The sequence below is a fragment of the Teleopsis dalmanni genome, chromosome 2, assembly GCF_002237135.1.
Source record: "Teleopsis dalmanni isolate 2A chromosome 2, ASM223713v2, whole genome shotgun sequence".
Lineage (NCBI taxonomy): Eukaryota > Metazoa > Arthropoda > Insecta > Diptera > Diopsidae > Teleopsis > Teleopsis dalmanni.
The window spans coordinates 178,712,095-178,728,477 of record NC_051847.1 but is presented as its reverse complement, the minus strand read 5'-3'; the positions used below and the strand labels follow the sequence as shown (position 1 = coordinate 178,728,477).

General features: G+C 30.3%; 2 protein-coding genes across 2 annotated transcripts; both read left to right on the top strand.

The window, feature by feature from the left end:
* The first annotated feature begins 1,034 nt into the window (after nucleotides 1-1,034).
* Nucleotides 1,035-3,317, top strand: LOC119676266 (uncharacterized protein K02A2.6-like). Its single transcript, XM_038087503.1, has 3 exons — nucleotides 1,035-1,278; nucleotides 1,369-2,123; nucleotides 2,244-3,317. The coding sequence occupies exons 1-3, from the start codon at nucleotides 1,035-1,037 to the stop codon at nucleotides 3,315-3,317; spliced, it is 2,073 nt and encodes a 690-aa protein (XP_037943431.1).
* A 1,195-nt stretch (nucleotides 3,318-4,512) lies between these two features.
* LOC119676265 lies at nucleotides 4,513-7,385 on the top strand. The gene is made up of 2 exons (XM_038087502.1): nucleotides 4,513-4,924; nucleotides 7,051-7,385. The coding sequence occupies exons 1-2, from the start codon at nucleotides 4,513-4,515 to the stop codon at nucleotides 7,383-7,385; spliced, it is 747 nt and encodes a 248-aa protein (XP_037943430.1).
* The last annotated feature ends 8,998 nt before the right edge of the window (nucleotides 7,386-16,383 follow it).

Here is a 16,383-nt window from a genome sequence, read left to right as displayed (position 1 = left end):
GTCCAATTTTTGTTAAATCTAATGTTGAAAATGATTACTGTTAAGTTTACACTTTATTTAAATAAAATATATATTTTGAATAATAAAGTCAATATTACTATTGTACCTATGTCTTAAGAGAAAAGGTAATGGGCAATATGACGGGGGCTTACAAAAAAAAGTCAAAAAAAGTTGAAAGTAGTAAGCTGAATATTTACTGTAGATAAACGGTCTATCAGTATGTGAATCAACTGCAATATCACAGTGAATCGAACTTGTAAGTTATTAGTTTTGATGACAGAAAATGAACTGTGAATGTTGGCTGATGGGTTTTGTGCAGTACCTAAAATCGTGAAGAGATACTGCATGATTGCAAACTTGCAACAGTTTCTCTAATAAATAAGCGAACATTCAAAACTCTAAATTGCCCAAAGTTGCGAAATTGTACAAAAACCTTATTTGGTTTTGGCAAAAATGAAATTCCAGTGCTTGGTGAACTTTGCGTAGATATCAAATGTGGCGGAAAAGAAAGGGAAGTAGTAATCGTTGTCGTGGATGTCGAAAACTGTAACAATTTATTCGGTTTCGATTTATTTAAAGAATTCGGGTTTGAGATTCAACAAATTTGTAACATTACTGAAAGTGAATCACACAGAATTAGCGAGCTGTGTAAGAAATATGGTGATATTTTTGAACCAGCTCTTGGCACAATAAAAAACTTTAAGGTCAGTATTTTTTTAAAGCCAAATGCACATCCGAAATTTTACAAAAGCCGACAAATTCCATTTTCGCAAATGTCACTTTTCAAGAAAGAAGTCGATCGATTGACAAATGCGGGTATTTGGAAACCTGTGAAGTTTTCCCAATGGGCTTCGCCTATTGTACTAGCGCCAAAAGCTGATGGTTCCATATGAATTTGTGGGGATTTTAAACAAGCAGTCAATGCGCAAATTGACATTGAACAATATCCTTTGCCCATACGCGAAAGTCTTTTCCATAAAATTAATTGCGGTCAACATTTTACAAAAATCGACCTTAAGGATGCGTATTTACAAATGGAACTCGACGATGAAGCAAAAACAATAATGGTTGTCAACACTCCACTTGGTTTATTCCAATACCAACGTTTACCGTTTGGGATTGCAAGCGCTCCAGCTATATTCCAAAGATATCTTGAGCAGTTACTTCAAGGCGTAGAAGGTTGTGGAAATTATCTCGATGACATCATCATCTCCGCACCTACATTTCAACAACACATCAGCCGCCTAGAACAAGTACTTCGTATTTTGCAACAAAATGGTATCAGGTGCAAGCAAGAAAAATGTTTCTTTCTGCGAGATAAAATCGAATATCTCGGGCGTCAAATTAGTGCAAAAGGTATATTGCCAGATGAGTCGGGACTAAAAGCAGTAAAAAACCTGCAGCCGCCTAAAGATCTAAAGCAAGCAGAAGCATTCATGGGTAAGGTAAACTACTACCATAATTTTATACCTAATTTTTCGCAATTATCCGCTCCAATCAACATGCTGCGCCGAAAAAATGTAAAATTCACATGGGGTACAGCACAACAACAAGCATTTATAGCTCTTAAAACGCATATTCTCAATGCAGCGCAATTAGCACATTATCAGGAAGATTTACCGTTGGTTCTAGCTACAGATGCCTCCTCCTATGGCATAGGAGTCGTGCTCTCGCATACGTACGTTGACGGTCTAGAAAGGCCTATTGCTTTTGCATCTAAAACTCTCGACATTCATCAACGACGATATAGTCAGATAGAGAAGGAAGGGCTAGCTATCGTTTTTGGAGTCAAGCGTTTCCATCAATATTTATACGGAAGAAGATTCACCTTGGTTACTGACCACAAACCTCTTGTTAGCATTTTTAATCCAATTCATCAGTTGCCGTCGATGACGTCACATCGTTTACAGCGATGGGCTATTATACTAATGGCTTATCAGTATGATGTTCGGTATCGTAAAACTACTGAGCATGGAAATGCCGATGCTTTATCTCGTTTACCTGTTGGTGAAGATAAAACTTTTGATCATGAAGAATCCTGTTTCAACATCAATGAACTTAACACACCTATCGACGCTGAAATAATTCGTCAGCATGCCAAAAATGACCCAATTCTTCGCCGAGTTTATTTTCTCGTTACAAACGGTTGGCCTGAAAAGCTAATGCCTCAAGATGCTGATCTTCGATCATTTTTCAATCATCGCTTTGCTTTAATACTAAACAACAATTTGCTTTGCCTCCAGACGGAGTACAACCGGGTTGTCATTCCAGCCTCCCTTAAGCAGAAAATTCTTAAACTTCTTCATGATGGTCATTGGGGAGTATCGAGACAACATGTCTGGTGGACTAATATTGACAAAGACATCGCACAATTAACTGAAAATTGTGATGTGTGCAAAATTGCAAATCCTGTTCACGCACGTGAATACTTAAGCTGGCCTGAAGCTGATCGACCTTGGGAGAGAGTACATATCGACTTTGCTGGTCCATTTTGTAATTCAATGTGGCTAATTTGTGTCGACGCTTTCTCACAATTTCCGTTCGTTGTACAACTATCTACAACAACAACGGTTGACACCATATCAGCATTGTCTTCTATATTTTCTCTGGAAGGTATACCAGAAACCATCGTAAGTGACAATGGTCCGCAATTTACAGCTGAAGCATTCAAACATTTTTGCTCAAAACTTGGCATCAAACATATAACAACAGCGCCGTTTCATCCAGCCTCAAACGGGTTAGCCGAACGATTCGTCAGATCTTTTAAAACTGCTGTTCAGAAAAACATTGACGATGGATTGTCTCTCAAATTCGCTGTATCAAAATATCTTGCAACATATCGTGCAATGCCGAATGCTGAGGGTAAATCACCTGCAGAACTTTTACATGGAAGGCCTGTTCGTACCTTGTTGAGTCAACTGTTTGAATCGCCTAGAAAGCACCTTGAAGCTTCGAAACGGAAAATGAAATTTAGTCTAAAGCAACCCGTCTTCGCTCGAAACTACGCAAGAGGGGAAAAATGGATAAAAGGAGTTATTGTGAAACAACTTGGTAAAATGGTTTACCGAGTGAACACATCTTTTGGTTACATCAAACGTCATGTTAATCAGCTTAAAACTAGAAGTAGCTCTGACCTCTCTTCACAACCAATTTTTGAATTCACTCCAAATTTCATCAATGCCACACCGCCTTCATCTAGCCAATCAACATTAATGCCTAGTGAAGAACGTTCTACCGAAGTAGTTCAACTTCGAAAAAGTGGTCGTATTCGGAAGGTTATTAATCGATTTGAATCCGACGATTTCAGGAAAACTTGAACTTTGTCAAAAATTAAGGGCGGAGAAAGTGTTATAATCTAGTATGTTTTGCATTAGTTTAAACAATCTTAAATAATGAAATGTAAACAAAATTTAGTTAAATATAAACTGTCAATCTTGTCGGTTGTATTTACTTCAGTTACATTATTGTACTTTAACCATTTCTGAACCTCATTGAATGCATCAATCTCAAATATTGTCTCAGTAAACAATATATGCATATTTTACACAGTTTGCAGTCATCATCATTGATGTACAAGTACATGGGTTCAATTCGTAGAGGTTTTTAGCAATTTAAGCCTCTCTTCTTTAAGGAATTATAAAGGTCTTTTTCTGAAGATGATATATTCTGTATGAACTCGAAGCTTATTTAAGTGCTTGACTCAATTATTTTAGCAAATAAAGTAAGAAACTTTTATTTTCTTTTTTTATATAAATTTTTCATTTTCAGCAACAATGGATTTTTATAAAAATTGCTGAATAATCAAGAAACAAAAAGCAAAGTATGTTGGTTTTACTTTGTTTAAATAGGAAAACTAATGTATAAAAGAGTTGAATGGTAAGGAGGGGAAAATATAGAGTGGAATGGGAGGTGGTGAATGTGTGTGTCAAACAAAATGATAGCAATTTGTCTCAAAGTGCTGGAAAACAATCGCCATACGAGTCGTGCGTTTGCGATGTAAAGTAGTTGCAGATACTGAGACTGTTACTAAGATAAAAATAAAGAAGAAGCAGTACTATAATTGGGATTTCTTATAAAGTTATTGTAATAGGGTTTACATTGGAAATAGTATCTAAGCAAAATAAAGACGTTTTATGACTACTGACCAACTGACCGTGAAAATCGAAAATGCTGCCACTCAAGAGGAAAATTAAGTTTGATTGAAACATTTCTTTGCTTCAATCACTTTGCTTCAATACAAACATAAATAATGTGATATAAATATATTTTTCAATTTAAAATTGTCACAAATTCTCTACAATTGGTTAGTAATGTTAAAAAGAAATGTACTCCATTTTCCGATATAAAATCGTGAAAAAATTGTCCAGTACTTTTAGTTGTCAATTGTTTTAAAATCGGTCAACAACGAGGCTCAAAACACTTAAGTTCCATTTTTTGTTTTATAATTCGGAATAATTTAATTTAAATAAAAATATTTTATTTTTTTTTAATTATTTAAATAAAAATCTGGTTATGTTAAGTACATTTTCATATTTCATATGCGGTGTTTTTATGTTAAGTGGCGCAGTGGCTACTTTAGCAAACTCAAGACATACGGAAGATTGCCTCACGAATTCGCTAGAGAAATCAATTTACTGTCGCGGTTCGCGTGCTATAAAAAATGTCATACAAAATCTGAGTAAAACCGACAAACCGATTGTCATTTTTCGTGGGTTGGAGATTGTGACTTCTAGGGAATATGAGAATGATACATTTGAAGCACACACAAATTCTTCAAGTGATTCTTTTCTGGAACGTTTTTCCGACTATTTACGCACTCATGAATTAAATATAAGATTTGCTGATTTGTTGGCGGATGAAAGTGAACACCATTTGAAACGTGATTTGAGGCGGAACGACTTCAAACTTGGCGTCAATGTTGAAGGTGGGTTTTCAATTGAGTGTGCATGCCAGTTCCAGTATTTTTCTTCTTTTTCTGCTTAAATGTCAATTATTGCCATGCATTTGATTGCATTCAGTAATTTGCATTAGTAAGAGCGTACATTTTAATATTTTCTACTGTGTATTTTATTTGGTTTAGTGTTTCCCAGATTTGCATAAAATTGTTATTTTTATTCATTAGAAGCAAAAAAGTGAAATTTATACTATAATAAAAATTAAATTAAATTTTAAAGACAAATTAATTCACTTCCTACTACCATTTATTTAATATGAAAGAGTGTGAGATCATGGGAATTAAGCTGAAGTGATTAAAAATGATATTTGATTTTACTTTAAATCTTGGTATTTGGACATTTAATTTATAACTACGATAGTTTATTATAACAAAAAAGAAATATTGTTTTGCCTCAATATGATAAAAAGGTGAAACAAAAAATTTATTACTATTTAGAGAGAAATATGGGTAGTGAAAAATCGAAACTAGTATGCCTAAACATGTTTAATTTAACGAGAAGAAATATCCTGAAAGGTATGTATTTATTTAAATACTAGTTTCGATTTTTCACTACCCATATTTCTCTCTAAATAGTAATAAATTATAATAAATGATATAATAAATGATAGGTCTTAAGATATATATAGTTCTATAGAACTATAGAGAAAAATATGGGCTGTGAGTATTCGAAACTAAACTACATTTTGTTGAGAAAAAATATCCTGATGGATATATATTTAAAGAACGATAGTTTATATTTAAAAAAACTTTATTTTTATTTGACTATAGTCCAAAAGTGAATTAAAAATTTAGTTACTTTTTTAAAAAAAAAACCGTTTCGTAGAATTTTTTTTACTCTTTATTCAATTTATATACACAAGTATGTCGATACATAACATTAACATATACTCAACATATAACATATACTAACTGACTAAACACAAATATATAAAATTATATTATGGCATCCTAACGTTTTGTGGATAAAGACGTTTTATTTCTTCATATAGTCTTTTTCATATAGTCTAGCCTTGTTTTGCATGACTCTCTGGACTCATAACTCTGAATATATATTACTCAAAATTGAGTATTATTGAAATTTTTCTAATAATAAAACAAATTTAATTGGCTGCAATATTTAATAAATTCAATTAATTTTATTGACATAAAAACTTAATCAAACAGTCATCTAAGAGTGGCAATGATAAAAATTTAAATCGATTACTTATTTATGTGAGATAATACTTTAGTGGCCGATGCAGAAACTGACCGATAGGGATTATTTTGGAATTATTTCAAAAGAATAAATAAGATCTCGACGTGATTTAGTAAACACTTATATGTCGATCATTGCTGTGGAAGATTAAGATATACAAACCTATAGAAATATTTCATATTAATCAGGGAGAGGGTAGTGAGAATTTTTCGGGATACATACATTTTTCGGGATATTTTGTTTGAAGAAAATCTTAAGGGTACTTTTTAAAATGTGAAAGAAACCACTCTTCTATAAAAATGAGGTGTGGCTAGAAAAAGTTCTGTTTTGTCCAGTACATTAATGTGAATTGTAGTTTCAAAATTTTCTTTCAAGTATCATATTTAGCCTTGATAGCTAAATATAGGTAATAGTCTATTATACTTCCTATATCTTAACGTGACAACAAAGTTAACACCTTAGATCATCTAAGCAATGTCAATAAATCTTATTCTGTTTGATGAAATTACACTATATATTATTATATTATTGAAATTATATAAATTTGCAGTATATTTGAATCAAATTTATAGTGTCGAAAGAAGACTATGTTCTTAAATCAAATAAATCAGTCAAAATAAATTTGCATCATATCAATCTTCAAGGTAATTAATACTTCCAGCTCTTGGATTATTTATTCTAATAGTTCCACCAATGACATTAAGTTCTGTAAGCTTTTAGTTCTACACTATATTTTAATTGTTCATGAATCTTATAAGGACTAAAATCTTTTGGGTAAATTTTAAATAAAATTTTGAACTCAAAATTTAGATTCTATTTTTTCAAAATAAATACTTTTTTTGTACTTCATGAGAAAATATTACTTACTTTCAATATTTGTAACTCTTTTCCATTGCAGAAGCACGTAAAAAAGACAAAGGACAAGGAATTATACTCGCTATGGGTGTTATGTTTGCAAAGATGATGGCTGTGATGGGTCTAGGTGGGATAGGTGCCTTGGCTATGAAAGCACTTGGTGTGGCGTTGGCCGCACTTATGATGGCAGGAATTATTGGTGTGAAGTCTTTAACTCAACATGGAAATGAGTCCAGTCACAGCGTGCAGTACGTTAATGCAGATGGACATCATCACAGTAAAAGACGCAGACGTAGTGTCATTACGCAAAAATCACTAGATGAGCTGCAGCTGCCATACAACGGTTGGGTAAAAGCTGTAGACAGACATTTACTTTAAAGTAAATTCGAAGTACATTTAAAGTATTATGAAGTGAGATTAATTTAATTATATATTTTATATGATCTTATTATATTTACTTATTAATTTATAATAAAAATTAACTATTATATAGTCGATTATACAATATATTTATTTTACGTAGTATTAATGCATTTTAAAATATATTTTATGTTTATCACATGCCTGTGAGTATTTTTAGTTATACAAAATAAAAATATCGAATAAATTTCGTTACATACTTCAGTTAGGTTGTGGGTCCTCAAGGAATTTCTTACCAACAAAATACTTTGGCCCAGTTTTTTCAAGCACTTTTGCACATACCATGTGTAAGACATGCTGACTTTGGTTTACACATGGCCTGAAGGTATTTTTTTTTTCGCATGTTAACAACAGTTTTATTACCGCAACTTCAGCTTAAACACTGCATTCCGACACAACTACGTTTGGCCGTCAGCTTTGAAGATGAAGATACCGTTCATTGCAAGCGGAAGGTATGCACATACTCTCGTACATAACCTCAGTGTATCTGCTTCATATACGTCGATGCTTGTACATAAATAAGCAAATTGACATCTTTTCTGGTTTGACCAGAATATCTCAGCGTTCAGTGGACATGTCGTCCATATATCGATTTATTTGTACGTTTTTTTATCTGTCGCTCTTTATGAAATCGGTGAAAGTTTTCTCCGGTGCGTTTATATATATTTTTTCATTTTATTTCGGAATTTATATTTTCTGCTTCTGATAATATTTTCAGTTAATCTTTAAAATATTTTGGAATTTCTTCAACATTTATTTATCTTTTTACGTTGACGGCTTTTGTTTTTGTCATTTTTTCATATAATTTCTTTTCTTTTAGGGTTCATTTGATCATTTCATTAAAGGGAAGCATTAAGTCTTGCATAAATTAATTGAACTCACTTTCACTGTTCTTTGTGGTAAAAAAACATCAAAAGAAAAAACTGAAAAAATATTTCAGAAATTCCAAAAAAATATGTGTTTTTTATTTAAATTTGTAAATAAAATTTAATAGTAAAAATTTTCATTCATATTCATTGCGGAAAGTTAATTTATGCCAAGACAGAGCTGCGCTAATTCAAAAGACATTTAAACAATATTTAAAATATTTTAATCGTATGTGTTTTTATTTTAAGAAAAAAATATTGAAAAATTTATATTAATCAATAGAATTAATTAAAATCTTTTTATGATATGATGTGATATCATTTTACGATATCTTGTTAATTTTATGATAAAATAATATAAAGCTCATTCGTTAAAAATTATCAATCATAGGTTAGAGTCATTCATCGACTTACTTTTATTTTAAATAAATTATAAAGTAATCACAGTAATTAAAATAGAGAAAAAGATGTACTATAGATGATGTCGATGATGTTATAAATCAATTCAGCAAAAATTGACATTGAAAATTAACAAGCTTTTTTTAATATGTATCCTCACAACAATTACTATACTAGATAGACAATTCTTCTTCTTCTTTATTCCATTGCATTCCCAGGTGAACATTGTGCTATAACAAACTTTTTCCAACTGTCACTATTTCTTGCCAGGAATAAACAATTAAACCCAAGATTCCTACATCAAGAAATCGAATTATTACTTAGCGAATGACATTTCATTAATACTCATTATATATAGTAGACGCTTTCAAAAAGTACTTAAAATTGTAAGATAAAATGATTTCTTTGTTAGATACATTACTTTACAACATTGTTAACCAAAAATGATTTCGTTCAGTCCATTATTAAAAAATTGTTTTAGAAACAGTTTCATGAAGATTTTTTTATTTTTAAAAAGTACAGTACCTTCTGCAGAATTTTTAAATAGACATCGGTAACTCATTGTTTAAAATAGGTATTCCAGGCAGGAGAGAAGGAAGCGATGAGAAGGAAACACCAGAACAATATTCAATTAATCTGAAATGTATTGGAATTCAACAAACAAAATTTATTGAAAATGAAATACCAAAACAAAGTTCTTTCCTTTTAAAACGTATACAATTTTGGCTAAAAAAAATATTAAAAAGGATACAACAGGGCAAAGTGCAGTCTATTTAGATATCATGAGAACTTAGCAATCGATTTAAGGAATTAGAAAAAATATTGTGACATATAACATTAGTATTAAATTAATGTATGTCAAGCGGAATATTGAAACCATGAAGCATTTGTATATTATGTATAAACAATTAATTTGTCACATATTATATAGTAACGTTATAATTAATAAAATTGATAAAATTCGTACTTATTATCATGCATCGACGTTTCATATAATTATAACTTCATAATTGTATGTAAAATATACAATTATAAGCCATAAAATGGAAAAACAGTATGGCCTCGACACCTTTTAAGTAACTAAAACTACATACAATGTCTCTCAAAAAAAAATTATCCACTTTTTTACTTTCTCTCTCTCTTTTGAAAGAACGCTGCTAACAAAAAACTATATATTTTTAAGATCACTCTCTCTTGAAAGGACTCTACGTTAATAATTGGTGCACACAAGATATACTATTACTGATTATAACTTATTATTATAACACACTTTGGTGTAATGGATTCTTAAGGCATGCAAATATTTTTGTCTAATTGGGCAGAAACTAGAAAAAATTCATAAAAATCTTAAGACAATGGGGCTACAAATCCACATTGACAACTAACAAATGCGTCCATAAACATTTCTTGACCGAGTTCATTTACCATGTCCATTACAGGCTTTGCTAAAATACTGCATATCTATGCAGGGTTACTAAATACCAACCAGTTAGATCTCCCCATCAATGTACTGGTAGAACTGGTACCAATGTTGTGGTACAAATTCCTAAACATTTTTTACTTATGCTCTTTTTTGACCTTTTAAAATCAAAAAGAAACAGTAATGATTTAAAAAAGGCAATATTAGCATGTTATAAAAATATTTTAAGTATCGTGCGATTCATATAAGTAATTTATAAAATATAAATAAGAAATATAAATACCTTAAAGTCACAGTAATGCAATTCATAATGGCTCCTTGTTGGAATATGAGTTTAATATGAATCATACGTATAGGTATGTGCTATATTGTAAGCTATTCACAAAGTCAGGTATTTGTTTTCTTTACTTATAGATATTAATTCCTACTTCCGTTGGTAATAAAATGAAATTGAGTTCAAGCAAACTTTGAAATGGAAATTTGATGATTTATCAAGTAAGTATTTTACTTCAAATACTTTCTGTCAAATTAACGAAGAAAGTGACAAAAAAAATGTTGATTGTAAAAAATTAAAAATTCCAACATTTTAAAAACATTAAAAAGACTGTTCTCCATTATTTTTAATTTTACTAATCTTAACGATAAATCACAAAAAATGTGCAATTATAATCGGTCAGTGGAATACCAAAAATAGAACTGAGAAATTCGGAAAAGGGAAATTTTAAATGTCAAACACTTTAAATTAAGCATCAAATTTAATCAAATTTTTAACAATTAACTTTGTTTTTGTAGTTTTAAATAAATATTTTGAAGCTAAAAAGAAATTGCATTTGGTGCTACATAATTCTTTCTTTGGTAAGGTACTGACATCTATTACCCGATTACGTTATACCAACGTTCACAGTACACACATTACAACATCGGACGCAATTTGAACGAGTTTGTAAACATCAACGTTTGATGTCAGTTATTTCACTGTTTGATATTTCAAAATAAAGAAAAGTGAATTTTATTACACAATACGTAAGTTGATGGCACACATTTAGTCAACTGTCCGGTATGGCATGGTGTGTTATGGTCCAGTCCAGTTTGGCCGAATCCCTTGATATGAGTTGCTTGATTTCAATGGCCGCTGTTGCCGCTAATTGCTGGTAATAACTTTCCCTTTTCGTTTTATATGATTTGCTGGCAATACGATTGAAGCGTTTTGACTTTGACCGGTTCCAAGCGCACACATTTTTTTCAAATTAAGTTAACATGCTGTGTAATTAAATTATAAAATATGCTTAAAAATTAAAAAAAAAATATATTAACAAAATATCAAGTTGGATGAAAGACGTCAAACAAAATCATAAAAGTCAAAAAACATAGAAATCATAAGTAAAAGGTTTGAGACAACAACAACAAAGCAAAAAAAGAAAGACATGTGAAGTTTAAAAAATTCTTCTCGGAATTTTATTGAGTTACGAATATTAACAAATGCACTCAGGCGTTGATTAATTGACTACTAACTTTGATAAATTAACAAATTACTGACTTGATCTGTTATGGATCATGCAATGATCTGCGCGCTCCATGATCTTCATTTTGTAATGCTGCCAGCCACTTAGCACTGCTGCTTCACAAACCTTTACTGTCGAAAACTGTCGAAATAGTCGAGGAAAGTGATAATACATTTGCTACCAATATGTTGAAGTTTAAGATTTTGGTCCAGCATCATCAATAGAGTATTGGGCGTCAACGAAGTTAGTAAAATTGTTTTTAAATGAAAGTTAAATAAAAACTGTAGTAATTATTAAAGCAAATTATTTCATTTGCATCATTACAAATTTTTGTAAATTTAATGAACTCATGTGAAATAAATTGTATTGAATTGCACTGAAATTTGAAGTCCACATTCTAAATTTCACTTTTTATCAAAAATATTCACACCTCGTTAGCTCCGAGTGTGGAGACTCAGTTACAAATTAATTTTCAACCTAAATACCATAAATTCTTTTCACAATATTTCTTACCCCTCAAAACGCCTGACTGCTAAATTTTTTAATTTTGTGTTGCCAAAATGCGTTAAATCTTTTATGCAAATTGCGAAAAAAAATATTAAAAATGTAAATAAATGAAAAAATATTTATTCAAATTTCTCGATGCTGCCTGCTACTCTTGGCCTCTGCATCAACGCCTTATCTGGACAAAATTATGAAGACTTGTGATTCAAAAATGAAATTGAGAGCGCGACGCGGACTTTTGTAACAAATAATAATAATTAATTTTAAAAATAATTATATTAAAAAATTGAAAAAAAATATGTTTTTCATTTCAGAAGCTATAAAAGACATAAAATTATTTTTACTAACAATGAAATATATATATAATATTTTTTTAATTTTGATATCTATTAGGCATGAGATGTGAATAATTGACAAACGTTATCACTGATATGCTTACCGATGATGTGGTCGTTATCGCATAAATTGGCATATCATCTTCAGATATTTCCCGCTACTGCTCATTAATTTGAAAAATGATTTCATTCCTTCTCATCAAAGGAAAATAATGCAGAAAATAAACACAGAGTCATAAATTATTTGAAATAAAATCAAATTATTGATTTTTTTCGTGCATAATGACTTTTACTTCATCAATGGAAACATTTACGGTTTAAAAAAAATGATACAAATTTCTTGACATATTGCAAGTCGTTAATTCTAACACAATATGGTATATGAGACATAAAATTTAACTCAAAAAATGCTTCAATAATAACCAATAGTATGTGACAATAGTATGGGGAATAAGGGAATAGTTCGCCCTTTAGCGATATAATGTACAAAAGATATAATGTAAAAATAATGCCAAAAAATATATTTATTATTACAACACTCCCTCTGGCTTTACCATTGTCCATAACAATCCGTTTAAAAAAGATTTGACAAAAATTTCTAACAAATTCTTTACAACTTGCTTTTAGACACAGATGTATACATAGTATATAATAATATAATAATAATGAAGAGTACACCACAAGTCGATTAGATTGGATTGGACAGAAATTTTTTGTCAGACTCAAACTCTTCTTTTTGAGGTACTGATCTTTATCAGACTAAGACTTTTCTTCAATGTATTTACTTTACTGTACTCAAAGTAAAAAAATAATATTTAATTCATCAAGAAAGTCATCGAATCTTCAGTTAAAAAGATTCATTACAGAGTTCACTTGGTCAGTTATAACAAGAAGTAGAAGATAATTCTGTAGTCAATACTCTAGATAAATTTTTTTGTTCACCTCATTCATCCATTATTTTATTAGTTTCCGAAATCTAATTCTAATAAGTTGCCATTTGAGAATGCATAAAACAACTATGGAAAACTCTATATGGAAACTATGGAAAAGAATATATAACTCACAAAAAAGGAATCGCAAGTCATCACCACCACTAAAGAAATCTACAAAATCAATGTATCACTACTTCTTCATAACCAGTTTGATTTCAATGCTCAAGTGATCATTTATTTGTAAAAATAACTATGGAACAAAATATTTAAAGTAACCATAAAGATGGAAGTAGAAAATCCTTTTGAATTTAGTCGATTTCGGAAATGTGATATAGTGAACTTGAGTACAATTGATGGAAGAATCTAAAGGCAAAGACAAACTCTGGAATTAAAATTATAAAAATCTAATATATCGGAAGTAAACTAACAGAAGACATCGTACTTTGAAAGATTAACATCCATGGGTGTGGAGAACGATCTGAAGAAAGCAGTATGTGAACTAACTCATTATTTGTTCCACATTAAGTGCGAAATTATGTTTGTATTTTTATAGGGTGTATTAAGTTGTACCTACGTTAATAATTTGTTTTGTGAAAATAATTTAAGATTTAATATTTTTAATCAATTTTCACTTAAGAGTTTTATTGCATTTAATAAATCCAAATTTTTCAACATATTTTTCTACAATTAACCTCGAATAACATTTACTCATGGATTACGTCTTCTTACTGAATTCGGTGCATAACGCCTAATCTGTCGACGTTTTGTAAAACGAAAATTAGTCACTCTCACTAGTTTTCTATTTCCACCGGCAGTGGGTGCTTGAGTAGGACTTGTAGGTGAAACTGTTGGTGCCTCAGTCGGTGCGTCCGTTGGAGCCTCTGTTGGGGCATCAGTAGGTGGAGGATCGGTGACTTGAGCGGAAACATAACCAATTAAAGCCAATGTCATTAAAATTGTTAAAAATTTCATTTTCATTAATTTTTTGAACTATAGTTGGACGTTGTTAAAAAATATTAACTACCATTTTTATGTTTTTTCCTTCTTATATATAAAGCAATTGGAATTTTATGTATATTCATTTATTTACTTTTTTAAAAACTTGTGCAAATATTTACGCATTCTCTTCTATAAACAAAAATTTGTAATAGAAATATTTAGAAGAAAAAAAATTAAAACAAATGTTTAAGCAAGCGAGCTACACGATTAGTAGCTTTTATGTGGAATTAAAAATATTTGTGGAAATTTTTAAAATATATATGCTCGGTATATTAAGATTTTAGAAAACATTATATGCCTTTACAAATTTTCAACATTTAGAATACAGAAATTTTGACTGGTTTGAACAGATTTTAGCAGATTATTGACAGACAACTGAAATGTTATCTCTGCACTATCACTCCGAACTTCGCTATACAAATTTGCTGAGGAAGTCATCAATTGCCATGAGGATGATATGTATTCGTACCTATCCTTATAGCTTTTGTTTAAAACCTTCAATCCTAAATGGCCTATTGTAATCCATTTAAAATCTAACTATTTTATTTTAATGCCTTTTGTATTCGCTTCAAACTAAAATAGAATTAAACCCCTCCCCATTATTCCTAGAGACCCTGTCCTACCCCGGGACTACGTTAGTATTACGTCGAGGTAGGGTCCTTATTAATTATTTAAAACTTTTATCAGTGTGAACTGCATTCAGACCGCACAGCTGGTTCAGTTAACCTGCCTTGCACTTCTTCTTGGTGTAATATATCTGCTTGCTGTAGCTGCCTTCTGGCGAGATCTACTTTTTGCAACCTCAGTATCTTTTCAGCAAACATTGCTATAATATCCTTGAAATCTAACAGTAGAGTTAGCTCTTGAAATATCAATGACTGGATAAGAACCCAGTAAGATAGTAGTTGACCTCGCCAATGTTTTTTGATAGTTAGAATTTTAGTCTAACTATTTGACATAGTCTGGGTTTTTCCATTTTTACAGTAATTAACTTGAGTTATGCGATATTCTATACTCCAGAAGAAACAAATGATTTAACTGCTAATATTCGCATAATTAACAAAGTAACTTTAAGAATGGTTCTCATATCTATATACTCATAAAATAACGTCATTTTATGAACATTTCTCAAATTTTATTTGAAGCTTCATATTTTTGTAAGATCTGAGACGACTTTTAATTTTAGTGGGATAGTGCAAATTTTTTTAATTATTGTAAACAGTATTTGTAAACGCAGTGTAAGAGGAAATAAAATTTTGTTCAATTAATAGTGTTTACATTGTAGGATTATTGAGCAAAAAAAAAATATTCTTAATTATTCGAAATGAAGCGCATCCTTTGAAAATATTACTGTAGGATATAGGAACTTTTAATAGGTGTGTGTGACGCATTCTATCAGGAAGGTTGGTAAGTACTATTTTACATTAGTGTACAGAGTAAGTCCAATATTTATCAAATTTAATTATTTACTTTTTTCGGAAGGTATATTAAGAGTGAAAATGTTTATACAAATATTTTCACTTTTATCATTTTATTTAATTCTTAAATGTCATTTTTACTGCTAGTTGGTGTTTTATTAGTGTTGTAATATATAATAAAGTATATTATTACAATAAAACATTACAATAAAAAATACATTAATTAATATATTGTATTAACTGCTTACTTTTGTTATATGTATGTATATTTCACATAAGTTTTGTTTATTAGAGTACTTTATATCCAAAGTGAAATTTTCCATATATATTTAATTACTCATTGTCAATACTCAATGTTAAGGATTATTTTTATATTTTAGTGGAGATTATTTAGAAATACTAACAATTTGTAAGACAGTTATAGTTGTTTAATAGTAGTCCATATCAAACTATTATTTATATATAAAAATTAAATTAAACTATTAATAAAAAGAATAAAGATTTGACGGATATTTAAAGAAGTTTATTTTAAAATTTTTCCCCTTCTCCTATAAAAACTTACTGGATGTGTTAATGACCCT